General features: G+C 40.7%; 1 protein-coding gene across 1 annotated transcript in view; it reads left to right on the top strand.

The window, feature by feature from the left end:
* The window catches only part of drc1 (dynein regulatory complex subunit 1 homolog (Chlamydomonas)), a 77,364-nt gene that overhangs the window by 50,935 nt on the left and 2,399 nt on the right, over positions 1-24,030 (top strand). Inside the window, exons 11-15 of the mRNA XM_072278857.1 lie at positions 8,800-8,972; positions 14,222-14,311; positions 15,977-16,066; positions 19,359-19,573; positions 22,745-22,888. Of these exons, the coding sequence (XP_072134958.1) occupies positions 8,800-8,972; positions 14,222-14,311; positions 15,977-16,066; positions 19,359-19,573; positions 22,745-22,888 (712 nt within the window). The remainder of the gene's footprint in view (positions 1-8,799; positions 8,973-14,221; positions 14,312-15,976; positions 16,067-19,358; positions 19,574-22,744; positions 22,889-24,030) is intronic.

Below are 24,030 nucleotides of genomic sequence, written 5' to 3'. Positions count from 1 at the left end.
TCCTACCATTTACCATGTATGTCCTATTTTGATTAGTCCTACCAAAATGTAGCACCTCACATTTTTCAGCATTAAACCCCATCTGCCATCTTTCAGCCCGCTCTTGTAAATGGTCTAAATCTCTCTGCAAGCTTTGAAAACCTACCTCATCATGCACAACGCCACCTATCTTAGTATCATCTGCATACTTACTAATCCAATTTACCACCCCAACATCCAGATCAATAATATATATGACAAACAACATTGGACACAGTACAGATCCCTGAGGCACACTGCTACACACCGTCCTCCAATCTGACACACAGTTATCCACCACTACTCTCTGACGTTTCCCACCTAGCCACTGCTGAATGCATTTTGCTACTTCGATATTAATGCCTAACGATTGAACCTTCCTAACTAACCTTACGTGTGGAACCTTGTCAAAGGCCTTACTGAAGTCCATATAGACAACATCCACCGCTTTACCCTCATCAACTTTCTTAGTAACCTCATCAAAAAATTCAATAAGATTTGTCAAACATGACCTTCTACAGACAAATCCATGTTGACTATTCTTAATCAGGCTCTCTCTGTCCAGATAATTATATATACCATCTCTAAGAATACTTTCCATCAATTTACCCACCACTGACGTCAAACTCACAGGTTGATAATTGCCAAGTTTACTCTTAGAACCCTTTTAAACAATGGAACCACATGAGCAATACGCCAATCCTCCGGCACCATCCCCGTTTCTAATGACATTTGAAATATTTCTGTCAGAGCCCCTGCTATTTCTACACTAACTTCCCTCAAGGTCCTAGGGAATATCTTGTCTGGACCCGGAGACTTATCCACTTTTATATTCCTTAAAAGTGCCAGTACTTCCTCTTCTTTAATCGTCATACTTTCCATAACTACCCTTCTTGTTTCCTTTACCTTACACAATTCAATATCCTTCTCCTTAGTGAATACCAAAGAAAAGGGATTGTTCAAAATCTCCCCCACCTCTTTTGGCTCCGCACATAGCCGTCCACTCTGATTCTCCAAGGGACCAATTTTATCCCTCACTATCCTTTTGCCACTAACATAACTGTAGAAACCATTTGTATTTATTTTTTACCTTACTTGCCAAAGCAGCGTTGTACCTTCCTTTAGCCTTTCTAATTTCTTTCTTAAGATTCTTTTTACATTCTTTATATTCCTCGAGTACCTCATTAACTCCAAGCTGCCTATATTTATTGAAGATCCCTCTCTTTTTCCGAACCAAGTTTTTGATATCCCTTGAAAACCATTGCTCTCTCAAACTTTTAACCTTTCCTTTCAACCTAACAGGAACATAAAGATTCTGAACCCTCAAAATTTCACCTTTAAATTACCTCCATTTCTCTATTACATCCTTCCCATAAAACAAGTTGTCCCAATCCACTCCTTTTAAATCCTTTCGCATCTCCTCAAAGTTAGCCTTTCTCCAATCCAAAATCTCAATCCTAGGTCCAGTCCTATCCTTCTCCATAATTACACTGAAACTAATGGTATTGTGATCACTTGACCCGAAGTGCTCCCCAACACATACCTCCGTCACCTGCCCTGTCTCATTCCCTAACAGGAGATCCAACACTGCTCCTTCTCTAGTTGGTACCTCTATGTATTGCTCCAAAAAACTATCTTGCACACATTTGACAAACTCCAAACCATCCAGCCCTTTTACAGAATAGACTTCCCAGACAATGTGGAAAATTAAAATCTCCCACAATCACAACCTTATGCTTACTACAAATATCTGCTATCTCCTTACAAACTTTCTCCTCCAGTTCTCAGTCCCCATTAGGTGGTCTATAATACACTCCTATAAGCGTCATAACACCTTTCCTATTCCGCAATTCCACCCAAATAGCCTCCCTAGGCAAGTCCACTAATCTATCCTGACAGAGCACCGCTGTTATATAATCTCTGACAAGCAATGCAACACCTCCCCCTCTTGCCCCTCCTATTCTATCACACCTGAAGCAATGAAATCCTGGAATATTTAGTTCCCAATCACACCTCTCCTGCAACCACACTTCACTAATAGCTACAACATCATATTTCCAGGTATCAATCCATGCTCTAAGCTCATCCACCTTTCTTACAATGCTCCTAGCATTAAAATAGATGCATTTAAGAAACACTCCACCTCCCACTCTCTGTTTATTCTTAATGGAGCAAACTTTGTTATCTTTTTCTTCCTTTTACCCTCTCTTCTAGTCTCCTTAATTTGATTCCCTCCCCCGCAACCATTCTAGTTTGAAGTCACCTCAGTAGCCCTCTCAAATATGATAGAGGAAAAGTAGTTGATAAAATAGTTGAAGATAACACAATATTTGGCATTGGGGACTGCTTAGATGAAGTCCAGCAGTGATGTTCTGTGCTAGCTGATTGGCCTCTAATAAGTACAACTTACAACTATTATCTTTGTGGGAGTTATCAATCTGACAAATCCCAAGAATCTTCAGTGTGGTGGTTAGTCAAATGGTGGCCTCGATGAAGAGGTTAATTAGTTCTCCCAACATCTGGAATTCTGAAATTTGGTTAATTTTTCACCCAGGTTTGACATCAACTCGACAGTCAGTCAAATTCCATTCAAAAATGAATTGAGAGTCAGGGTACAGTGACCTAGCTCCTTGGTTTTATTGCACACTCATTGACATGACATGGTGAATAAGGAGTGAAACTGAAAACAATAAAATGTAGTGCAGTTGCTGTGTTGTTCTATTCACACAAGTAAACATAAGTAAGGATTTAGTTAGGTTTCCTGCAGGTAAATATTTCAAGGTTTGGACAAGTACAGTGCCTATAAAAAGTAATCACCCCCTACTGGAAGTTTTCTTATTTTATTGCTTTACAGCACTGAGTCACAGTGGATTTAATTTGGCTTTTTTGACACTGATCAACAGAAATACTCTTTCGCGTCAAAGTGAAAACAGATCTCTACAAAGTGATCTAAATTAATTACAAATATATAGCACAAAATAACTGGTTGCATTTTTGAGTGCAATGACAGCCTTGAGTCTGTGTGGTAGGTCTCTATCAGCTTTGTACATCAGGACATTGCAATTTTTCTCCATTCTTCTTTACAAAATTGCTCAAGCTCTGTCAGGTGGCATGGGGATTGTGAGTGAACAGCCCTTTTCAAGCCCAGGCATAAATTCTCAATTGGATTGAGGTGTGGACTCTGACTTGACCACTCCAGGACATTAACTTTTGTTGTTTTAAAGCCATCCCTGTGTACTTCTGGCTTTATGCTCAGGGTCGTTGTCTTGCTGGAAAACAGATCTTCTCCCAAGAAACAGTTCTCTTGCAGACTGCATCAGGTTTTCCTCCAGGATTTCCCTGTATTTTGTCGCATTCATTTTACCCTCTACCTTCACAAGCCTTCTAGGGTATGCTGCAGTGAAGCATCCCCATTGCATGATGCAGCCACCACCATGCTTCACGGTAGGGATGGTGTGTTTTTGATAATGAGTGGTGTTTGGTTTATGCCAAACATAGCGTTTAGTCTGATGGCCGAAAAACTCAATTTTCGTTTCATCAGACCATGGAACTTTCTTTCAGCTGACTTCAGAGTTTCCCACGTGCCTTTTGACAGCAAATTCTAGCCAAGATTTCATGTGAGTTTTTTTCAACAGTGACTTTCTCTTTGCCACTCTCCCATAAAGCTGTGACTGGTGAAGCACCCAGGCAACAGTTGTATGCGTAGTCTCTCCTATCTCAGCCGCTGAAACTTGTAATGCCTCCAGAGTTGTCATAGGTCTCCTGATGGCCTCCCTCACTAGTCCCCTTCTTGCACCGTCACTCAGTTTTTGAGGACAGCCTGTTCAAGGCAGATTTACAGCTTTGCCATGTGCTTTCCATTTCTTGACGATTGACTTCAATGTATTCCAATGTACATTCAGTGACTTGGAAATTTTCTTGTATCCATCTTCTGACTTGTACTTTTCAATAACCTTTTCATGGAGTTGCTTGGAGTGTTCTTTTGTCTTCATGCTGTAGTTTTTCTAGGATACTGACTCACCAGCCGTTGGACCTTCCAACAACAGGTATATTTTTACTACAATCAATTGAAACACCTTGACTACACACAGGTCTCCTAAAACAGATCTCCTTTTAACTAATTATGTGTCTTTTAAAACAAATTGGCTGCACCAGTGATGATTTGGTGTATCATATTAAAGGGGAGTGAATACTTATGCAATCAATTGTTTTGTGTTTCATATTTGTAATTAATTAAATCACTTTGTAGAGATCCGTTTTCACTTTGACATGAAAGAGTTTTTCTGCTGATCAGTGCCAGAAGAGCCAAATTGTGATTCAATGTTGTAAAACAATAAAATGTGAAAACGTCCAAGTGGGGTGAATACATTTTATAGCACTGTAAATACTACAGGTAAATAATGTAGACACTACATCTAAATTAGTGTCTAATAAACTCAAAAATAACAAAAGCTTATTGATGCCTTTAAGTTAACCTAAACAATATAACATCAACTTACAGCCAATGCTTCTGCTGGGGAAACAACAGGATAGCTTTAGATAGAAACTTTTGCTCTTAACGTCAACCTCTGGCCTACTGCTAGTCAAAGTGCTTTTCTACTTGCTACTTCCTGGCTGCACGGGAAGTGACCTAATACAGATCAGAAACTGCTCATTAAAATAAAGTCTTTATTTCCTTAACCACATAGAAAAACATAAATGAATTGCCCGAAGGCCAGAACAAGCAGGTTAAATAAATAAATGTCATGGGAATGACACCTCCAATGTCTCTACAAATGATTAAGTATATGCTGAGAAGGTGATAATTGGTCCTAGAAACATAGAAACACACAAAACCTACAGCTCAATACAGGCTCTTCGGCCCACAAAGTTGTGCCGAACATGTACCTACCTTAGAAATTACTAGGGTTACCCATAGCCCTCTATTTTTCTAAACTCCATGTACCTATCCAAAAGTCTCTTAAAAGACCCTATTGTATCCACCTCCACCATCATTGCCGGCAGCCCATTCCATGCAATCACCACTCTCTGCATAAAAAAAAATTGCCCTGACATCTCCTCTGTACCTGCTCCCAAGCACCTTAAACCTGTGCCCTCTTGTGGCAGCAATTTCAGCCCTGGGAAAAAGTCTTTGACTATCCACACGATCAATGCCTCTCAATATCTTATACACCTCTATCAGGTCTCCTCTCATCCTCCGTCACTCCAAGGAGTAGAGGCCGAGTTCACTCAACCTGTTTTCATAAGGCATCCTCCCCAATCCAGGCAACATCCTTGTAAATCCCCTCTGCACCCTTTCTATGGTTTCCACATCCTTTCTGTAGTGAGGTGACCAGAACTGAGCACAGTATTTCAGTGGGGTCTGACCAGGGTCCTATATAGCTGCAACATTACCTCTCAGCTCCTGAATTCAATTCCACGATTGATAAAGGCCAGTGCACCATGTATGCCTTCTTAACCACATAGTCAACCTGCGTAGCTACTTTGAGCGTCCTATGGACTTGGACCCAAAGATCCCTCTGATCCTCCACACTGCCAAGAGTCTTGCCATTAATACTATATTCTGCCATTATATTTGACCTACCAAAATGAACCACTTCACATTTATCTGGGCTGAACTCCATGTCACTTCTCAGCCCAGTTTTACATCCTATCAATGTCCCGCTGTAACCTCTGACAGCCCTCCACACTATCCACAACACCCCCAACATTTGTGTCATCAGTAAACTCACTAATCCATCCCTCCACTTCCATGAAGAGTACGAGTCCCAGAACAGATCCCTGAGGCACACCACTGGTCACTGACCTCCATGCAGAATATGACCCGTTTACAACCACTGTTTGCCCTCTGTGGGCAAGCCAGTTCTGGATCCACAAAACAATGTCCCCTTGGATCCCATGCTTCCTTACTTTCTCAATAAGCCTTGCATGGTGTACCTTATCAAATGCCTTACTGAAATCCATATACACTACATCTACTGTCCTTCCTTCATCAATGTGTTTAGTCACATCTTCAAAATCAGGCTCGTGAGGCACGTCCTGCCCTTGACAAAGCCATGCTGACTATTCCTAATCATATTATACCTCTCCAAATGTTCATAAATCTTGCCTCTCAGGATCTTCTCCATCAACTTACCAACTACTGAAGTAAGACTCACTGGTCTATAATTTCCTGGGCTATCTCTACTCCCTTTCTTGAATAAGGGAACAACATCCGCAACTCTACAGTCATCCGCAACCTCTCCCGTCTTCATTAGTGTTGCAAAGATTATTGCCAGAGGTTCAGCAATCTCCTTCCTCACCTCCCACAGTAGCCTGTGGTACATCTCGTCCGGTCCCAGTGACTTTATCCAACTTGATGCTTTCCAAAAGCTCCAGCACATCCTCTTTCTTTATATCTACATGCTCAAGCTTTTTAGTCCACTGTAAATCATCACTACAAACACCAAGGTCCTTTTCCATAGTGAATACTGAAGTAACGTATTCATTAACTACCTCTGCTATTTCCTTCGGTTCCATACACACTTTCCCACTGTCACACTTGATAGGTCCTATTCTTTCACATCTTATCTTCTTGCTCTTCACATACTTGTAGAAGGGTTGGGGTTTTCCTTAATCCTGCCCACCAAGGCCTTCTCATGGCCCCTTCTGGCTCTCCTAATTTCATTGTTAAACTCCTTCCTGCTAGCCTTATAATCTTCTAGATCTCTAACATTACCTAGTTGTTTGAACCTTTCGTAAACTTTTCTTTTCTTGACCAGATTTACTACAGCCTTTGTACACCACGGTTCCTGTACCCTACCGTAACTTCCCTGTATCATTGGAATGTACGCCACACAAGTATCCCCTGAACATTTGCCACATTTCTTCCGTACTTTTCCCTGAGAACATTTGTTTCCAAGTTCCCGCCTGATAGCCTCATATCTCCCCTTATCCCAATTAAACACTTTCCTAAATTGCCTGTTCCTATCCCTCTCCAAGGCTATGGTAAAGGAGATAGAATTGTGATCACCATCTCCAAAATGCTCTCCCACTGAGAGACCTGACACCTGACCAGGTTCATTTCCCAATACCAAACCAAGTACAGTCTCTCCTCTTGTAGGCTTATCTACATATTGTGTCAAGAAACCTTCCTGAACACACTGAACAAACTCCACCCCATCTAAACAATCGATATTTGGGAAACTAAAATCTCCCACTATGACAACTCTATTATTATTATTGCATCTTTCCAGGATCTGTTTCCCTATCTGCTCCTCAATATCCCTGTAACTATTGGGCGGCCTATAAAAAACACCCAGTAGAGTTATTGACCCCTTCCTGTTCCTAACCTCCACCCACAGAAATTCCGTAGACAATCCCTCCATGACGTCCATCTTTTCTGCATCTGTGACACTATCTCTGATCATCAGTGCCATGCACCCACCTCTTTTGCGTCCCTCCCTGTCCTTTCTGAAACATCTAAAACCTGGCACTTGAAGTAACCGTTCCTGTCCCTGAGCCATCCAAGTCTCTGTAATGGCCACCACATCATATCTCCAAGTACTAATCCATGCTCTAAGCTCATCCACTTTGTTCACAATACTCCTTGCATTAAAATAGACACATCTCAAACCGTCAGTCTGAGCGCGTCCCTTCTCTATCACCTGCCTATCCTTCCTCACACACTGTCTCCAAGCTTTCTCTATTTGTGAGCCAACCGCCTCTTCCCCAGTCTCTTTAGTTTGATTCCCACTCCCCAGCAATTCTAGTTTAAACTCTCCCCAGTAGCCTTAGCAAACCTTCCCCACCAAGATATTGCTCCTCCTGGGATTCAAGTGCCTCCTGTCCTTTTTGTACAGGTCACACCTGCCCTAAAAGAGGTCCCAATGATCCCAAAATCTGAATCCCTGAACCCTGCTCCAAACCCTCAGCCACGCATTGATCCTCCACCTCATTCTGTTCCCATACTCACTGTCATGTGGCACAGGCAGTAATCCCGAGATTACTACCTTTGCGGTCCTGCTTCTCAACTTCCTTCCTAACTCCCTGTAGTCTGTTTTCAGGACCTCTTCTCTTTTCCTGCCTATGTCATTGGTATCAGTATGTATCACGACCTCTGGCTATTCTCCCTCCCAATGCAGGATATCGTGGATGCGATCTGAAACATCCTGGACCCTGGCACCTGGGAGGCAAACAACCATCCGAGTTTCTTTCCTGCATCCACAGAATTGCCTGTCTGACCCCCTAACTATAGAGTCCCCTATCACTACTGCCTTTCTCTTCCTTTCCCTACCGTTCTGAGCCACAGGGCCAGACTCTGTGCCAGAGGCACGGCCACTGTTGCTTCCCCCAGGTAGGCTGTTGCCTCCAACAGTACTCAAACAGGAGTACTTATTGTTCAGGGGGACAGCTACAGGGGTACTCTCTAGTACCTGACTCTTCCCCTTCCCTCTCCTGACTGTTACCCACTTTCAATAATTCAATTTATTCAGTTTTAATAACTTGCAATATCAGTCATTTTTTAAAATGTCATCTATTTTTCTTATCCATGAATCATTCGTCCCTTTATCTTGCCCAAATAACTTTATTCAATTTAGGGAATGCTGTGACCATTCTGTATCTTGCTTGCACCTTGTCTTAGTTCTGAATTCTGAAAAGAAAAATTTATCTAGAAAGTGAGTGACATTGCTGCAGCTATATTTTATAATTCTACAATTCTGTGCATTAATACTCCAGCCTGTGTTGTTCTTGAATGGGGAAAATTGTGACCTTCACACTGTTCAAACATTTTTTTGGCAGATTTACAGGAAGGAGCAGGAAAAGGGGACAAATCAGACACATGGAATGCCATTTTCCAAAACACTTGTTATTCAGCTATCGAGGACAAGGCAATGGCATTATGTGGTGGAAAACCTGGAGCAATCTCATTGAACACAGTCAAAACATTGCTGGAAGTATTGTGTGATGAAACTGTGAGTAACTGCATTTCAGTTTAATCTTCCTAGCCTTGGTACTGATTAAAAATCTTTGATCAGCTTTTTAAAAAAATCCTTGACAATGTAAGCAACGTCGACTGTACTTCATCCTATAGATGCTGCCGGGCCTGCTGCGTTCCACCAGCATTTTGTGTGTGTTGCTCGAATTTCTAGCATCTGCAGATTTTCTCTTGTTTGCCTTGACAATGTAACATTTTTTTATTGTGTTGTATTGTGTATTCAGAGCTCTAATCTGCAATGTTTTGTTTCCAAAATCCAATGGGATTTAGGAGAAATTGGTTATGTACTGTACCTGGATTTCGTTAGACAATATTTTTGCTATTGGTGCTCATGTAAGGGTTGCCAAATAAACACCTTAAAATTCAACTTTCTTGCAAGGCAAGGACACTAGCAACATTTTTTTAAAAAAGCTATTTGTTTTTAGAAAAAAATTCCCATGAATGGTTCTGTGTTCCTTTTATAAGTCAGTTTAAACCTACTTAAAATATTAGTTTAGTTACTTTGAGTAGACAAGATTCTCTGACATTTGCCATGAAGGAGGTTGCGGCTGAGAGGAAAAGTGGATCAGCCACGATGAAGTGGCAGAGCTGGCTCAATGGGCCAGGTTCATTTCCTCATACCAAATCAAGTCCAGCCTCTCCTCTTGTTGGCTTATCTACATATTGTGTCAAGAAACCTTCCTGAACACACCTAACAAACTCCACCCCACCTAAACCCCTCGCTCTAGGGAGATGCCAGTCGATATTTGGGAAATTCAAATCTCCCACCACAGCAACCCTCTTATTATTACACCTTTCTAGAATTTGTCTCCGTATCTGCTCCTCGATGTCTATGTTACTATTAGGTGGTCTATAAAAAACACGCAGTAGGGTTATTAACCCCTTCCTGTTCCTGACTTCCATCTACAAAGACTCCGTAGACAATCTCTCCATGACTTCCTCCTTTTCTGCAGCCGTGACACTATCTCTGATCAACAGTGCCACGCCCCCACCTCTTTTGCCTCCCTCCCTGTCCTTTCTGAAACTTGAAGTAGCCATTCCTGCCCCTGAGCCATCCAAGTCTCTGTAATGGCCACAACATCATAGCTCCCAGTACTGATCCACGATCTCAGCTCATCTGCTTTGTTCATGATGCTTCTTGCATTAAAATAGATACATCTCACACATAGGTGTGAGCGCATCCCTTCTTGGTCACCTGCCTATCCACCCTCTCGCACTGTCTCCAAGCTTTCTCTGTTTGTGAGCCAACAGCCCCTTCCTCCATCTCCTCAGTTCGGTTCCCACCCCCTAGCAATTCTAGTTTAAACTCTCCCCGAAAGCCTTAGCAAATCTCTCTGCCAAGATATTGGTCCCCCGGGGATTCAAGTGCAACCCGTCCTTTTTGAACAGGTCACACCTGCCCCAAAAGAGATCCCAATGATCCAATCGTCGGAATCCCTGCCTCCTGCTCCAATCATTCAGCCACATACTTATCTTCCACCTCATTCTATTCTTATACTCACTGTCATGTGGCACAGCAGTAATCCCGCCACAAATCATTGACATATACCGTAAAAAGTATTGGTCCCAACATCTGCTCCCGTGGAATGCCATTGGTCACTAGCAGCCAACCAAAACGGCTCCCTTTATTCCCACTCTTTGCCTCCAGCCAATCAGCCACTGCTTTATCCATGCTAGAATCTTTCTTGTAATACCATGTTAAGCATCCTCATGTGGCATCCTGTCAAAGGGTTTCTGAAAATTCAAATATACAACATCGACTGATTGTCCTTTGTCTATCCTGCTTGAATTTATTCAAAGAATTACAACAGATTTGTCGGGCAAGATTTTCCCTCGAGGAAACCATGCTGACTACGGCCTATATTATCATGTGCTCCAAGTACTCTGAAACCGCTTCCTTAATCATATTCAACACTTTTCCAACCTCTGATGTCAGCCTAACTGACCTATAATTTCCCCTTCTGCCTCTCTGTCTCTTTCTGAACTGTGGAATGACATTTACAATTTTCTGGTCTTCTGGAACCATTCCAGAATCCAATGATTCTAGAAAGATCATTACTAATGCCTTCAAAATCTCTTCTGCCACCTCTTTCAGAACTCTGGAATGTACACCATATGGTCCAGGCCTTTCAGTTTCCCAAGAACTTCTCCCTGGTAATGCTAACTTCACACACTTCACACCTGGAACTTCCGCTATGCTGCTGGTGTCTTTCACAGTGAAGACTGATGCAAAATACTTGTTCAGTTCATCTGCCATTTCTTTGTCCCCCATTATTATCTCTCCAGCATTTTTTTCTAGTGGTCCAATATCCACACTTGCCTCTCTTTTACACTTTGTGTATCTGAAGAAACTTTTGGTATCCTCTTTAATATTATTGTTTGTATTCCAATTTTACCTTAATGACTTTTTTAGTTGTCTTCTGTTGGTATCTGAAAGCTTGCCAATCCTCTAACTTCCCACTAATTTTTGCTCTATTATATGTCCAATCAATTCTGGCCAGTTCTTCTCTCATGCCTCTGTAATTCCCTTTACTCCACTGTAATACTGATACATCTGACTTTATCGGGGTGAATTCGATCATGTTATGATCTGTAAGGGTTATTTTATCTTAAGCTTTCTAATTAATTCTGGATCATTGCACAACACCCAATCCAGAATAGCTGATCCCCTAATGGGCTCAACCACAAGCTGCTCTAAAAAGCCATCTTGTAGGCATTCTAGAAAATCCCTCCTCTTGGAATCCAGCACCAACTTGATTTTCCTCATCTACTTGCATACTGAGATCTCCCATTACTGTTGTAGCATTGTTCTTATGGCATGCATTTTCTATCTCCCTTTGTAATTTATAGGCCGCATCCTTACTACTGTTTGGGGTTCTGTATATAACTCCCATCAGGGTTTTTTTCACCCTTGCCTCTATCCACAATGATTCAACACCTTCTGACCCTATGTCACCTCTTGCTAATGATTTGATTTTATTTTTCACCAACAGAGCCATGCCTCCTGCTCTGCCTTCCTGCCTGTCCTTTCACGACAATGTTTATATTTGGACAGTAAGCTCCCAGCTATAATCTTGTTTTAGCCATGATTCAGTTTACATGCCAGTCTGCAACTGTGCTATAAGTTCATTGACCTAGTATATGAATGTGTGATTGGGCAAAATTGCGGTTGACAGGATAAGTTGTAAAGTAAAAGGTGGACATAATTGAAAAAGGTGAATACCGGACTAAAGGTGTCATATATGAATGTGTGCAGTATACAAAATGACACCTTTAGTCCTGTATTCACCTTTCTCGATTATGTCCGTCTTTTACTTTGCAAGTTATCCTGTTAACTGCAATTTTGCCCAATCATCAGCCGCTCCTTGCTTGGTGTCTCAGTACAATTTGCCTCTGTTTGTAAACCAACTACCTCATCTTCAGCACCTTTACTCTGGTTCCCATCCCCCTGCCAAATTAGTTTAAACTCACCCGAACATTTCTAGCCAACCTGCCCGCAAGGATATTAGAACCCCTCGGGTTCAGATGTAAACCATCCCTTTAGTACAGGTCATACCTTCCCCTGAGGAGGTCACAATGATCCATATATCAGAAGCCTTGCCCTCTACACTTGGTCCTCAGCCACACATTCACCTGCCAAATCATCCTAATCTTGCCCTCACTGGCACGTGGCACAGGCAGCAATCCAGCGATTACTACACTGGAGGCACTGTTTCTCAGCTTTCTAACTAGCTCCCTAAAATCTCTCTTCATCTTGTCACCTACTTCATTGGTGCCAATATACACTGAAGTTCTGGCTGATCACCCTCGCCTTGAGAATGCCATGGGCCCAGTCTGAGACATCCCTGATCCTAGCACCAGGGAGGCAACATACCATCCAGATGTCTCTTTTGAGCCACAGAATCTCATCTCTGTACCTTTGACTAAGGAATCTCCTGTCAACACTGAAGTTCTCTTCACCTCTCTGCTCTTCTGAGCCATAGCAGCAGACCCGATCAGGGACCCGATCACTGTGGCTCCCCGTGGGTCATCTCCCTCAATAGTATCTAAACTTGCACACTTATTGGAGGAATGGCCACAGGAGTACTCTGCACTGGCTGTGTATTTCCTCTCTTTCTCCTGACAGTCACCTAGTTACCAGTCTCCTGCAACCTAGGGGTGACTACCTCCCTGTAGCTCCTGTCTATCACCTCCTCATTCTCCTGTATGAGTCAAAGGTCATCGAGCTTCAGCTCCAGTTCTTTAATATGTTCTCTCTGGAGCTGCAGCTTGGTGCACCTGGTGCAGATGTGTCCAGACTCCTAGACTTCCCACATCCCACGCAGAGTACAAGCACTGCCCTGGAGCCATTCCTACTAATCTACTATGCCCTAACAAATGCAGAATGAACAAATAAGGACAGAGAGAGTAACTTACAAGACAATGTACCTCTTCCAAGCCTGATGAGCCAAAGCCACTGCAAAGACTGTAACCCTCCAAGACAATGGCTACTGCATTTGCACTTGAATTATTCTTATTGGCCCTTTCAAATTAATTCCTCTTGCTGTTTGGTTGCTCCTGAAATCAGGAAAACCGCCGCAAAACTGTGCCTTCAAACTCTAGATTGCAGTCCTGATTTAAAAAGTAGCTCTTTTTACACACCCCTGATGTGGATTGTCCAACTCAGAGAAAACTGGCTAAAAGCTCTGCTTTTCAAACCTTGAACACAGACCTGACTGAAAGGTAGCTCTTTTTACGCACCACCACTTGCTGATTGGCCACTCCTCAAATCAGAAAAAACCTGCTGTGAAACTCTGCCTTTAAAATCTTCTAATCTATCTACCTCCGCTCTAAATGTAGCCAAAAAGTCATCTTATAGTATCCTTTTGAGGAGAATTATTTCATCAGCTCATGATCCTCCAAAAGAAGAAATTTCAATTTATTTCTAACTTAGATGGGTGACCACTTACTTTTAAACAGTGACCCTTATCTACGATGCCCTCAGAAGAGGCAACATTGTCTCCAATTGCACTTTGTCATTACACAAATGAGCATTAATTATTCCAATTACAAGAACTTAGATGCTGCCACAGTGTTTTCGCTTGACAATGACTTAATGCAGGATATGTTTGTACCACATATGAGTGCTTGATCTTAATTTCACAGGGAATGTATTCATTTCTACAGAATTGCTTTTACAATGCTGTATTTAGAATTTAAAATGGCATTTTTTCCTCCTATTGACAGGGATTCCTGATTGAAGGCAAGCTTCGTAAAATTCTTGGTTCCCTCAAGCAAGAGGAAGGATCACTAATTAAACTTGATTCCATATTTGCTGTAAGAATTTAAGATTTTTATGGGAACATTTCTGAGCAGCCTTTATGCTTTACATCAAATTTATAAGGACCCATTTTCACTTTATAATTGAGGATTTACTGTTTCATGATGCAGTCAATAACAGTAGTCTCCAATTCTATATAGTTTTGTCTAATTAAAATATTGTTCCTGTGTTTTTTTAAAAAAAAAATTGTGTTGGACATCATTGGTGAATTTTCATCATTTAGTTCCATGGCTGAGTTCATGGTTTTAAGCACTGTGCCACAATTCAGGTCATTTATGCAACCGAGATGATTATTTGTGAATAGCTTGACCTTTTGCTACTCATAGAACAAGGTAGCTACGAGTCCTTGTTCTTTGGGCAAGACAGTCAGATCGTGCCTCTGCTGGGTTGACCAGATCATATTTTTTGAGCACAAGTGTATGGTTTTAGTGAGGACAGAGGGCACAGCAAAGCCCCTTGTAGTCTATTGCTGCAGCCAGTGATTAAGTGCTACCTCCTCTAGTATCTCCAGAGTACTTCATGGTTTTATAGCTGGAGGTGTGTGAGGAATGGGAGGTGAAGGTTGCGCTGATAGTGAGCTCGTGAGAAAATGTCAGACATGCAGTATGACTGTTGAGCAGATGTGTTCATCTCTGGAGATTATTGTTTGCTGAGTGATGCAGGTCTGATGAATAAGCCAAAGTGTGAGTGAGTGAGTGTTTTGTTCTTTTGAACATATCAGACATATGGGATCATTACATTTCTCTCGGCACTATGGGGGAGATTTTGTGTCACCACTTTAGACATGTATTTGCTTTACCTTTTCGTTGTCCTTGTGCAACATCTCTCTCTTCCTATCAATTTTTACATGTTAGATATTTGCAACATCATATGTGAAAGCATTCCTATTCTTGTGCCACCATCCTGCCTCGCATTGCTTTCTATTTTGTATAAAAACATTCATCTGCATTTAAAATGTGTGACAGCCTTCCTTTTTTAAGAGGTTCACTGAAGGTTCATTTCAGTGGATACACGGGATCCCTAAACTGTTGCTGTTGAGTGCAGTGACAAGCAAAATATCACGACGGACTTTTCTTCGACTCGCATAAGAATGTAAATGCATTGGAACAAAGTGGTGTAGTTTCTCCAAAACAGCACAATATTAGTGTGCAGTTCTCGTGCATGATTGCCTTTCAAGGACTGAAGCTTTGGATCAATCCTTGGTGAAGCTGCTGCTGTTTTCTGTCTGACTACAAAACTAGATCAGATTTTTTAAGCAGGTTGATTGAATAAAAGGTGGACTCTTTGCCAGCTTGGTTAATTCGGTGATCATTCATTACTATTAGAAATATTTGGCAAAGCATGAAATACACTTTTGTTGATTCAGTGAACACCTGGCCCAATATGGAGTGAATGCAAATCCCAAGGTGTCTGGATAATTACTGAAATTCTTCTGCAAGAATAAATCAGGTGGAGGTATGGGTGTGAGTAAATGTGAGTAATTTTATCTAGGGTAAGGGAGGAAGGGAGAGCCTGACTGCCTTTGTGTTACATGGGACCAAATTGCAGTAAAAACTAAATTAGTTCTTTTTCTAGAGGGAGAGAAATGTGGGACATCTGTTTGAGATATTTCTGATTTGAAGATTAAAATTGAAATTGTAAATCATTTTCACCATACACAGGCTTTGGGAATTGAAAATGCAGATGACATCATCAAGCTGACAGACTTTTTTACAAAGAATTCAGAAACATCTAAATATGAATTGGATAAGGTAAGATAACTATTTTGATACAGACAAACTTTTGATCATTATCACTTTCAAGAAAGGATAGTATGGAATCGCATTTACAGGAATTTTATAGCACACTAGGCCTATTCAAGTTTCTGTTCTAACATTTGGATGTAATGCTGGAAATTGCTAATTCCTTCAAAACTGCCACCTTTTGGAAAAGTCATTGAACTAACTGACTTGCTGTCTGGGTGGACTTGAAAGATCATAGTGACCAAAGGAGGGGATTTCCAAGTGTGTAGTATTTCTTAAATTGCCTTGGTTACTTCATAGTTATCACCGATGTAAAAATTAATTGGTGTTTCCTTCATCACTTCAGTGAGTCTAGGAAGTATTCCGGTGTCCCAAACATAGTAGTGCTGTACAAATACAACAGTTTTTTTTTTCAAGCCTTTGTTAAGGAGTTATTCTCAACCAGATGGAAATTTTTTTTAGGAGACTGGGCATTTATTTGTGGACTTCCAATGCATTTTTCTAATGATGTATATAGTAGGACAAACGGTGGAGTGGATTCCTATATCCCAGCAGAATGGAAGGAGATTGGAATCAGCTCACAGTAGGCTGTAGTCCGCCTTAGGCAAGGAATCAGCATGCTTGCTGATGAGCTCAGAGTAAGTTGGTCACTTGATATAGTGACCCCTGCGGCAGTGACTTTCCCATTTCCAGTAACAATTGTTCTTGGACATCAGAAAACTAGGTCTCTGATATGTCATTCAGTCAAGAATAATTGTCAAAGCAGACATTGCTCAATTTTAAGCTGTTTTGAACTTTTTATGAAACACTAAATATTTAGGTCATGTGTAAGGTTAAGGTGCATGGTGACTCAAGATTGTCTAATGTCATTTCCTGCACACAAATGAAAAGGAGAGCAAGATAATTGTTACTCTGAATCCAATGTAGCAAGAATACACGTGTATACACATAGATAGGGTGTTGTGGGTGTAGGTTAGTGGGTGGAGGTGTGCATCAGCCTTGCTGCTTGTGGAAAGTAACTGGTTTTGAGTCTGGCGGTACTGACTTGGATGCCACGCAGCCTCCTCCTTGATGGGAGTGGGATAACCACTCCATCAGTGTGGTGTGTGGGTTCCTTCATGATGGTACTGACCCTTTTCTGGCACCTTTCTGTGTATGTGTCCTTGATAATAGGTAGGGTGGTGGTGGTGTTGCGTTGAGAGGTTTTGACTGCTTGTTCTAGAGCCTCCTGTCTGCCGCAGTGCAGTTTCCATACCATGCAGTAATGCAGCGTGTTGGGATGCTCTCTACTGCACATCAGTGGAAGGACAGTATAGATGTGCATAGTTCAGCTCTCTCCAGCCTCCTCAGAGGCATTGGGAGAGTAGAAAAAGTAGAGAATTTTTTTTCTCAATTTTCTGACTTTGATTGTTGCAAGGACAATACAGCCTATGGAGAAGCACTGAATACCTGATAGCAGTTTCGGGACTTCCAAGTTAAATTACATTTGTGTGGATGTCCCAAAGATACAGAAGCATATACAGAAGTGTATGTTTGTTTTCATTACCTACTGAAAAAGTTGAATCATTGCTGTGGTTTATTGAGGCACAGAGCATTGGCTCATGCACCATTGGCTGTTAGAGGAGATTTAACAATGAACAATTGCATTGCACGTGATGGACCTTTCAGAAATGCAGTAAGACAGAAATTAAGAACTCAGAGGGAAGCATTAGGATCAAATAGAGAAAATGTCAGGAACATACAGCACCTCTGCCACTATCCGTAGAAAGAGCAACAGGTTCAATTTTTAAACTATTGACCGTTCAGCAGAAATATCCAGAGAGCTAGTTTAAAGCTTAGTCCAAGAGTTGAGTTCAGGAAGTTATTTGTAAAAAGCTCAAGACAGAAAAACAAGCAGACCCTCAATTATTGTTGGGGATGGACTGGTTGCAGGGATTGGAAGATACAAAGTCGCAAAGAATCGTTCCGCTAAACAAAGCCATTGATTTTAAAGTACTAATAATTATAGGGTTAGGCCAAAAAGAGCAGGGTAGAAATTGAGCTATGGTACCAATGATGAAGAATATAGGAAGTGGTCTTTTTAGATAATATGAAGTTTGTGGAGGATGGAGTACAGGCTCACGATCGCATCTGAGGATGACAAGGTTGGACCATGACTTCTGCGGAATAGTGCTATTATCATTTTGGTTGTTTCCTGCGAGGGAGAATAACTGGAATGATAAATTTGGCTTGAGAAATTGATCACAAATGCTGAACACACAAGAAGCAAAATCCAAACTATTTTTAATAAGGCATGAAGGAAAGAATGAATGGCAATAATGGGAGGCTTGAGATGATTCAGTCAAGCTGGAGGATGTGTGAAGTAAAGGAGAAATTCCCAGAAAACAGATTGTGGCATTGAGAAGCACTCTCAGTAGGAGATGGGACTTGGAAGGTTGAAAGACAAGAAAGTGCTGCAGATTAACAGAGTTTCCAAAGTAAGTAGCCAGAGTAAATTGAGGATGAAGGTGGTGGACATGAGTTTGCTGGACTCTGTTGTATGGTTTACTAAGAAATTTGAGAGAATTAAGATCTGTGAGCTTGCAGGTTGGAAAGTTGGCAAGGAAGCAATAGATAGTTGTTTCTCTAGATAACTAAGAAATGGGTATAATGTGTGGCAATAGTGTAATGAAATGAAAGTGAACCTGATATGATTAATGATGTGGAAATAAGCAATGTACTTGGTGACACTAAAGCTGTTGATGGGGAACTTCATGAAGGATCATTGCTCCTGATTTTTGAAATGCTGAATATATTCCTTTTTTCAAAAGTTACTTCAATTTGATTGGTTAGTTTAGGGACCTTGAAATTGAAAAGAGAATTTGCAATAGAACAAATTTAAAAAATGGTCAAGAAGTGAAATCGCATTCATGTTTTGGTTCTAGGAATTTATACTTCCAGATTTCCTCATGCTGCTAACCATATTTAGTAGTTCCATAATAAATCTTTCATGGCCAATGAAGGTTTTGCTAAGAATATTTACCTTTAACTGTGACACTGATTGATGGGCATTTATTGTAATTGCCCCTCACACAATTTCACAAGGGAATAATATATTTGAAATTAATATACATCACTTTGACTAACTGTTACATAAAGGAAGTAAAAAGATGTACAGAGAAGTTGAACGTGTAATATTTTGAATGTAAGAACATGAGCTCTATTTTAGAGTAAACTGATAATTTAGTGCAATGCTATATTGATATTTCAAGATCAGTGTTGATTCCTCTGTTCTGTAAGTAGATGTATTAATTGTTTTTAGGAGACAGATGTATTGTTGCAGCAGCTTGATGAAGAAGTATTAGCAGAAATGCAAGCTGAAAAAGGTCAGGAAGTAGAAGTATGCATAACTGAAGATGAAGAGAAAAAGCTCAAAGCCTGTGAAGATTTGCAGTCCTGGCAGCAGTTACAACTTGTTCACCCAAATGTCGTCCTCAGAACTTTAAGACTTTTTCTTGAGGAAAATCGGCAAGCAATGTAAGTGACTTTTACATCTCAAGCCTTGATCATCATTGGACTTTAAAGGCATTTTAGTACTTTCTTCTTTCTACCTTTGTCTTCTGGACGGGAAATCTAAGAGAGGGAATATGTACTCTAGCAGCCCGAGATCCTTTATTCAAACAGCAATATTTTTAAATTCCACCCAAACTGAGAAAACCCTGATGCAGGAGATGGGAGGGAAGGGATCATTATTAGGGGCTGAAGCTAGTTTCACATTTTCAACATACATCACTGTTCACTTGAGTGCTTGCTGTGACTTGGTACCATGTTATTTAATTAGCAAAATGTACATAGGTTTTTTCAAGAAGGTCCAGTGTTATTATTGCACAATTTTTTTGAAACATCCTTGGTGTTTGATTATAAAGTTTATCTAATTATTTGCCATTAAGTTCAACTAGTCAGTTTTTTTTGGTCATGCGGGGGAATTAGTAATCCTCTTAAGTAAAGTTCTTGCAAAGTCAGTTACAAATAAAACACAAACACGAGGAATTCTGCAGATGCTGGAAATTCAAGCAACACACATCAAAGTTGCTGGTGAACGCAGCAGGCCAGGCAGCATCTCTAGGAAGAGGTACAGTCTACGGTTCGGGCCGAGACCCTTTGTCAGTCCTGACGAAGGTTCTCGGCCTGAAACGTCAACTGTACCTCTTCCTAGAGATGCTGTCTGGCCTGCTGCGTTCACCAGCAACTTTGATGTGTGTACAAAAAAAGCAACTGCTTAAAATGAAGCGCATTACCAATCATAGATGTAATGCAGTAATATGGTAGAAAATGCTGAAACTTAGTTATTTTAGGAAGCATTTGGGGATCATTGGCATGACTTCAAAATTACAAATCCTTGAGTCTATTGTTTTTAGATAATTCCTTAAAAGCCTTTTGACAAGCATGCTGTTCTGTCATTGCAGCATACAGCCTTGCATTAATGAATGTTCATGTTCATTCAGAGGTTTTATTTTACTGTGTTTCTATTGAAGGTCTTCTTTTACATTCTTGATTCTATTATTTTAGTTCTGGCTACCAGTTTTCTAGAAGTGAATGGTGGATACAACATTTTATTTTTCTATTGAAATTGGTGTCATTAGAAAAATACAGTGGAATTGCTGTTGTATTGCTAGACTAGTAATCTAGAGGACTGTAACAGTGATCTGAAAATGTGGGTCTACATCCCACAATGGGCACTTCTCACATCACCAAGAAGAACAAAGCACACACTTTAACGTTCTTCTAAGTTTACAATATCCTGAATTGAAAATAGATCACTGCTCCTTTATTGTCACTGGGTATGAATCCTAGTATTTCCTACCTAACAACACTGCAGCAGTACCTGCAGTTTAACATGCACCTAGCTTCTCATGCCCCTGTAAAGGATAGACAGCAAATGCTTACCTTGTGAATGAAGCCAACATCCAAAAATATGAATGAAATTCCATATGTTCAGCAATGCATTTGTATTAATGGTCCTCTCAAATGGCTAGCACGCCACTCCTAATGCCCTAGTGCACTAAGTGCTGTGGGAGTTCCTTCATGCCACGGACTTCAGCGGTTCGAGGAGTGGCTTAATTCCACCTTCGGGAGGACAATTAGGGATGGCCATCAAATACTAGCCTATCCTGTGATGGGCATATCTCATGAATATAATCCCATGTGTTCATAAAAGCAAAAAGCAGTTTGAAAGTTAACCCCATTTGATATTCTCATCAAAACTCAGAAAATATGGGCAGGTGTTTTTATTGTTTTTTTTATTCTGTTTGAGATTGGTCATAAGACCATAAGATATACAAACAGAATTAGGCTATTTGGCCCATCAAGTCTTCTCTGCCCTTTCATCATGGCTGATCCACTTTTCCTCTCAGCCCTATCTCCTGCCTTCACCCCGTATCCCTTTATGCCCTGACCAATCAAGAATATATCAACCTCTGCCTTAAATGTATATTAAGCAGCCTCGTGTGTCACCTTATCAAAGGCATTCTGAAAATCCAAATGCACAATATTGACTGATTCTCCTTTGTCTATCCTGCTTGTTATTTCTTCAAAGAACTCCAACAGATCTGGTCAGGCAAGATTTTGCCTTGAGGAAACCATGTGACTGTGGCCTATTTTGTCATGTGGCTCTAAGTAACCTGAGACCTCCTCCTTGATAATTGACTCCAACATCTTCCCAACCACTGACTGGCCTATAGTTTCCTTTCTTCTGCCTCTCTTCCTTCTTGAAGAGTGGAGTGACATTTGCAATTTTCAAGTCTTCCAGAACCATTCCAGAATCTAGTGATTCTTAAAGTTTCATTATTAATGCCTCCATGATCTGTTCAGTAACTTCCTTCAGAACTCTGGGGTGTACAGCATCTAGTCCAGGTGACGTGTCTACCTTCAGCCCTTTCAGTTTCCCAAGAACCTTCTCTGTAGTTATGGTAGCTTCACATGCTTCATGCCTCCTGATACCTGAAACGTCCACCATACTGCTAGTGTTTTCCACAGTGAAGTGTGATGCAAAATAGTTAGTTCATCTGCCATTTCAATGGCCACCATTGCTACCTCTCCAACATAGTTTTTCAGCGGTCCAAAATCCACTGCCGCTTTTCTTTTACACTTTGTGTATCTGAAGAAACTTTTGGTATCTTTTTTAATATTATTGGTTAGCTTACTTTTGTATTCCATTTTTACCTTAATGATGTTTTTAGTTGCCTTCTGTTGGTTTTTAAAAGCTTCTCAATCCCAATAATTTTTGCTCTATTATATTCTCTCTCTCGCTCTCTCACTCTCTCTCATATGTTGGCTTCGACTTCACTTTTTTGCCATGGTTACATCATCTTTCCATTAGAATAATTCTTCCTCTTTGGGATGTGTATATATATCCTGTGTCTTATGAATTGCTTCCTGAAATTCCAGTCATTGCTGCCAGTGTTCTTTTCCAATCAATTTTGGCCGACTCCTGTCTTATGCCTTTATAATTCCCTTCACTCCTCTGTAATACTGATGCATCTTAATTTAGTTTCTCCTCAAATTTCAGGGTGAATTCAATCATATTATGATCACTTTCCCCTAAGAGTTCTTTTACCTTAAGCTCTCTAATCAATTCTCAATTTTAAAGGTTTAAACCTAAGGTTATAGAAATTTCCAGCAATGTTTTACTGGGTTTGTTTTCTCAAGGGATAAAACCCAGACCCAAACGTCAACTGTGAAGGAGAGGGATAGCTCTCAAGATAGTGCATACTGGAATGCAATGGCAAAGGTAATTCCTGAGAGCAAATTGAAGGTCTGGGATTGTCTGGAGGATGCTTTGGGCAAGTACTTGTAAGTATTTTACATTTTGGGTGTAGCACAATGTCTAATGAAACAATGTTACGAGTTAAATTTGACCATTAAAATGAACAGGAAACAATTTCAATTTTTGATTCACCCATATTTTCCTTTATTAAGCTTTATAAATCTCATTTATGTGATTTGTGGCAATACTATAAGTTACAGAATGCGTATGAAATCGTTGACACATATTTAAGTTAGTTCTTATGCAATATCTAACTCTGTCACCTAAGTGGAGTTTTTAAAAAAAACGTTATATATAGGCATCCATTAGTCTCATGAGACCATGGATTTGCACCTTGGAAGGTTTCCAGGGTGCATGCCTGGGCAAGGTTGTATGGAAGACCGGCAGTTGTGCCCATGCAGCAAGTCTCCCCTCTCCGCACCACCGATGTTGTCCAAGGGAAGGGCATTAGGACCCATACAGCTTGGCACCAGTGTCGTCGCAGAGTATCGTGTGGTTAAGTACCTTGCTCAAGGGCACACACGCTGCATCAGCCAAGGCTCGAACTAGTGACCTTTAAATCACTAGACGAACGCCTTAACCACTTGGCCACACACCAACAAAAAAAACATTAAACCATTCTCAATAAGAGCCTTTAAAGAGGAATGGAACATTTTAGCTTTCAAGTCTTGTCCTGACAGTGAACTTGTTATTCTGTTTATACATGTATGATGATATATCCTTGGCCTACCGATGGGCTGACTCGTATCAATGTCCCAACCCTGAGCATTTTTAAAAAGTAGGCTTGCTGCATATATATACTTGCCATGCTAAAACATTGTAACTGTTAGTTTCTTAAATGTTTTAGTTACCAATTTACTTGCAATTTATAGTTATATATAGAAATTGTGCTGTGTACACAAATAAACTTTGAGCACAATGTTTGTTGTTTGAATCACTGGTACTGTTCTGATCCTTAAAGGAAAATGAAAGAGTATCTTTGTAAATATAATTCAGTTTCTGCACTCATGGTATTGTGGAGATTTGCCACTGCAAAACTTGAGTTGGGCTCTCTGTCAGCATTCCCCATTTTCCCTGATCTGGATCCTGATGCATCTCAGCTGACGTTCTGTTTGGTGACATGTCCTCAATTTACATACCTGTCCTTGTGGCTGGGTCAGAAACTCAT

The sequence above is a fragment of the Mobula birostris genome, chromosome 2 (assembly GCF_030028105.1).
Source record: "Mobula birostris isolate sMobBir1 chromosome 2, sMobBir1.hap1, whole genome shotgun sequence".
Taxonomy (NCBI): Eukaryota; Metazoa; Chordata; class Chondrichthyes; order Myliobatiformes; family Myliobatidae; genus Mobula; species Mobula birostris.
Note: the sequence above shows the minus strand (reverse complement) of the source record. Positions and strands in the feature narration are given on the sequence as shown.